The following is a 4601-nucleotide window of genomic DNA, read 5'->3' as shown; positions in this document are numbered from 1 at the left end:
GGCCTGCCGGGCAGGCGGAGCCCGGGCGGGCCACGGGCCAGCGGCGGCCGGCGGCCCCCGGGAGAGAGCAGGGCAAGTGTGGCGGCACAGAAGGCGCCCGGCAGCCACTGCCCGTGCCAAGTTTCAGAAACTCAGGGCCTTGAAAAGCGAAGCGGGTACACGGATCAAACTGCAGCATCACCATTACAACAAGTTACCGTGCTGCAACAACTACTAAAATAACTATTTTTCATCTATATCCGTCCTCTAAGTAGGGGCCTTTCCTCCAGGAGATCTTGCTATGACAGAAAGCAGCTTTATTCCCTACACACTGAATATTATCTGCCTAAAAGAAAATGACAATCATGTTTCAGAAGGCATAAAGTCAAAATCAGCTCCTTAATCTGCTTTACCTCTGTCAATATGGAGGTATCTCTGGAGACATTCAAAACCTGCTTGGACGTGTTCCTGTCCAACCTGCTCTAGGTGAACCTGCTCTGGCAGGGGGGTTGGACTAGATGGTCTCCAAAAGCCCTTTTCACCGCTACCATTCTGTGAAAAAGGCATCAAAATGCCCGTACCACTGTTTCAACCCTCCTTATTTCTATTGGCTATGTAATCACAGGAAGCTTTTCAAAAGGAAAAGCATACAACATATTTTGCTTTCTCCAGATAGTTCAAATTAAAAATGCCACCAGTCTTGCAAAAGCAACTGTCTGGATTTCACCTGTGTCAAAAAAAAAAAACAAAACCTCAATAAAGAAGAAAATTAATATATACAAACTTATACCTTCCAATAAATCATACAGATAGTTCTGTGCCATTTTTCCTATCCACTATTAAATGGAGTTCAGTGTGGAATAGGTGCTCTCTTCCCTTTAAAATACATACTACGCCACATACATGTACACAAGGTTAAATACAGGGAAGGGATTATAGTTTGATGCTTCTATCCAGTACAGAAGAGCCTTGGAAACATCCCACCTGGCTCCTAGAACCGAATCTATAGATGCACATCTTAGTTTTAAGAGACGAAAATGAGAGGATTTGATTTATGATACCTTCAGAACCCAAGTTTATTAATATCCACTTAGCTGCAATAATTGTCATCACTGACAATTACTGACATTAAGCATTTTTTATTTTTTAAACAGGACAGTCAATTATCCGAGAACATAACACAGAAGCTTGCTAATCCCAGTTCCAACACAAGGAGAGAGCACCATCTAGAAGTACTTCAAAAAGGGGGCATCTTAACTGTTAGACAATGACTTGGTCTGCGTCAGCTTTCCACAGTGTTGTACTGGGTGTAGCTGTCAGACAAGCACTGTCCAAAAGAAATCACACCCAATAACGGAAACACAATTTTAAAAAGCCTTTTGAGAGGGATGAATTGCATTTTATTTGAGATTTAAGGCAAAAACAGGGAGAGCTTAACTAGAATTCAAAAGATAGTAGAGGAAAAAAGCAATGGTATGCAAAATGCTCCCACGAAACAGGAACAAAACCATCATTGGATAAACCAGTTGGGTTGGACTGTTTAAAAAAAAAAAAAAAACAACACAAAAGTTATCTGTATCTGCTCAGCATTTTCAGCAGGTTCAAAGGGCTCCTTTGCAGTGCTGGGTGTTTCAGGAAACACCGCCAAGAACTCTGCTGACGTGTCCAGGAAACGTGAGCTTTCACCAAGCACCAGGTAGAACGATACACTCTGCTGGCACAAACCCTCATGCATTATGCACATCTCAACTGCACTGACCTAAACCAACAACATCCATGATGTTCCAGTACAAAACAGGGCTGAATAAACAATGTGCTGTGGAAGAGGCCCAAAATCTTCACCCAAAGACTAGCAGGAGCATAAGCTAGCAGGAAGTTAGACAGAGGTCAGAGAAGATCAGTCATTGCAAGCACAAATGAGACTCATGAGTGTTGATCTTATGAACTGCTCCCTTACACAGAAAAAAGAAAATACTCTTCTGCCTAAACCAATTATATGCACAAGACTCCCCCAAGAGCTTAAAGCAGATATAATTACCTGTAGCTTTTCTTCATCTGACTGGTTTTGTAGGACTTCCTTTTGATGTAAAACTTAATGCTGAAATTATATTGCACTGTAGTAGACAGTCAGCAGAGACAGACAATGAACTTCAGCCCTCTGATACAGAGCAGAAGTGGGAATTAAGGTATCTGATCTGTAGCATATGAACAAAGACACAGGGAGGAAAATAAAATATTCTCTGGACTTCAGTTCAGAGAAAGGGAGGACAGATTACTGTGATCTATCATGGAACACCCAGACATTGTATCTGTAGCAAGTTATCCAAGGTTTCTGCAGTTGTCCTACTCTATCCATAAAAGTCCTCCCATGCAGTCAGGTGCCTGGACATGAGCTGAGATGGTCTCCTTTGTGAACACCTACCAACAGTGTGAACTCAAAATAAAGCAGGGCAGTAACAGCTCTGCTCTCTCACATGTGTTCAAGGAAGGCAACGATAGATAATGTGCATGTTGCTCTCATAAGAAAGGTAGAGCACTTGAAACGGCCCTTCTTTAACTCTTCTACCTTTTCTTTCCAGTCCCATGATACTCTATTTCTCATCTCTCCTGGACTCGGAGCCAGTTTCTACAGGAGAGAGATAAAGTCAGGCACTCAGAGCCTGGCACTCTTCTGGCCTGAAAATCACCCCAACTGAAGCATGAACTCAGTGTTCCTCTCTTTAGCATGCTCTGAGCCCACTAGGGTGCAGTGGATGGGCAGCGTCATCTTTTCCCTTCGTTCTTGACAAACAAGGGAGCAAGCTAGTCCTCCCTTTCTGAAAAGGGCATGCTAAAGTGACAGGAGGTTTTCATGTGTCCTCCTTTTTCTTTTCAGCTAGCAGAAACTGAGCCCACTAGCCACGGTGCATAAGACTGCTCACCCACCCTATGCTAAACAATGCCCAGGCCACGGCTGCGGATCCTGCACCTGGAACTACCCACCTGAAAGTCCAAATCCAGTTCTTGGGTCTGTTTGCCTGCACTTCCCTGGGGAGAAGGGACAATCCAGCAAGATAATTGCTATTCAGAATTCCAAGTGAAGCACCACTTTGTTAATAAAAACAACTGTAATCTCTAATTAGGTGCACGTACTAAACAAAATTCACATGTATCAGGAAAAACAATAATTGAATCCTTTTTTTCAGACAACAAATAAAACCTCTGGGAAACACTCATTTGTTCAAAAGCCTTCTGCTCAAGTAACAGGCTTTTCTAAAAACAAAACAAAAATAATAATAATTAAAAAAAAAAAGAACAACAAGATCAGATCTCCCAAGACCTGATCCACATGCACTAACTGGCAGGCCTGCCTGACAAGAATTATTTTTAATAATATGGAGAAGTGGAGGGGAAATGTGCGTAGCAGCTACATCAATTAAAAAAGAGAAAAAACAGCCTTCCACGGGGAAATTGATGGATATTCTGTTTCCATAGGGTCATGATTTCCTCCCAGTTGTTCATGCTGTGCAGAAGTCAAGTAGGTGACAGGACCATATTTCATGTCCCACTCACCCACACCTAATCTGCCTCAGTCAAGAGCTGCACACACTCTCTACAGTCACTGCTATGCTTTACGAGCCACCTCAACACTAACACGAATGACAGGTCACTGGATCAAGGATGCTGCCCCTCATCCATGTCCCTAATGTGACCTTCTATGACCCATTTATGTAGCTGTGGGCAACATGAACAAGTGCATCCTGTGGTGCAAGGAATGCTGAGATCCTTTGAGGATGCTTTGGTAGGGCAATGAGGTTTTGTTAAGTACACGTCCATATATACAGCCTTATAATAGCAGCCAATGCTGATATCTGCTACTGTGAGGCAATACTAATTTTTATCTTGAAAAAGAAGGGAAAAAAGAGTAGGGGAAGGAAGAAAAATCAAAAACAATCTCTAAATGTTCATCTTTTCTAGATCATGTGACTAATTAATGTATGCAACAAGGACTTCAGAGCCCTGAGATATACATACCATTTCCTTGAATGCACTTTCTATGGCCCCAATAACCAGGCACTCATGTGGGATCTTCTTCTCAGTGAAGAAGCGTGTTGGAGGGGTGCTGGGTGAGCCTGGTGCCCCCACACCACCACGCAGGGAGGCCGCTCGCGTCAGTGTCCTGCTGTTGGTGGCTGGGTTGTCAGGCTCCTCGCCCAGGCAGGTGGGTGGGAGGACGGCTGTGTTCCTCAGGATGTCCACGATCTCCTGCAGCTGGTCCAGGATATGGTGCTGCAGCAGTTTGGAAGCGACCACAGCTGCCCCTGACCCAGCATGTCCATCAAACAGGGACCAGTAGTAGAGGTTGATCCCATCTGTGTCCTGGAAGGGAAGAATGGGAAGGAATAGAGATGGTCAGTGTTACACAGCCATGAGTGAGGTGATTGAGCAGCTGGTGGCACAGGACAGCAGGTAAGACATGGGTAACCTTCCCAGAGGTGACCTTCTTTCTGAAATACAGAAATACTCACTGTGTTAGTACAGCTCTGGCAAGAAGGAGATGCTTATTGTTGCTACACACCCCCACCATTTTTTTCCTTTTCCTTAACCTCCTCAAAAAAAAAAAAAAAAAAAAAAAAAGAGAA

At 43.7% G+C, this 4601-nt stretch overlaps 1 protein-coding gene across 1 annotated transcript in view; it reads right to left on the bottom strand.

The window, feature by feature from the left end:
• The window catches only part of PPM1H (protein phosphatase, Mg2+/Mn2+ dependent 1H), a 72728-nt gene that overhangs the window by 57615 nt on the left and 10512 nt on the right, over nucleotides 1-4601 (bottom strand). Inside the window, exon 3 of the mRNA XM_014963331.1 lies at nucleotides 3994-4338. Within this exon, the coding sequence (XP_014818817.1) occupies nucleotides 3994-4338 (345 nt within the window). The remainder of the gene's footprint in view (nucleotides 1-3993; nucleotides 4339-4601) is intronic.

Source organism: Calidris pugnax, unplaced genomic scaffold (assembly GCF_001431845.1).
Source record: "Calidris pugnax isolate Ruff unplaced genomic scaffold, ASM143184v1 scaffold44, whole genome shotgun sequence".
Taxonomy (NCBI): Eukaryota; Metazoa; Chordata; class Aves; order Charadriiformes; family Scolopacidae; genus Calidris; species Calidris pugnax.
This window is presented reverse-complemented; position numbering and strand designations above follow the sequence as displayed.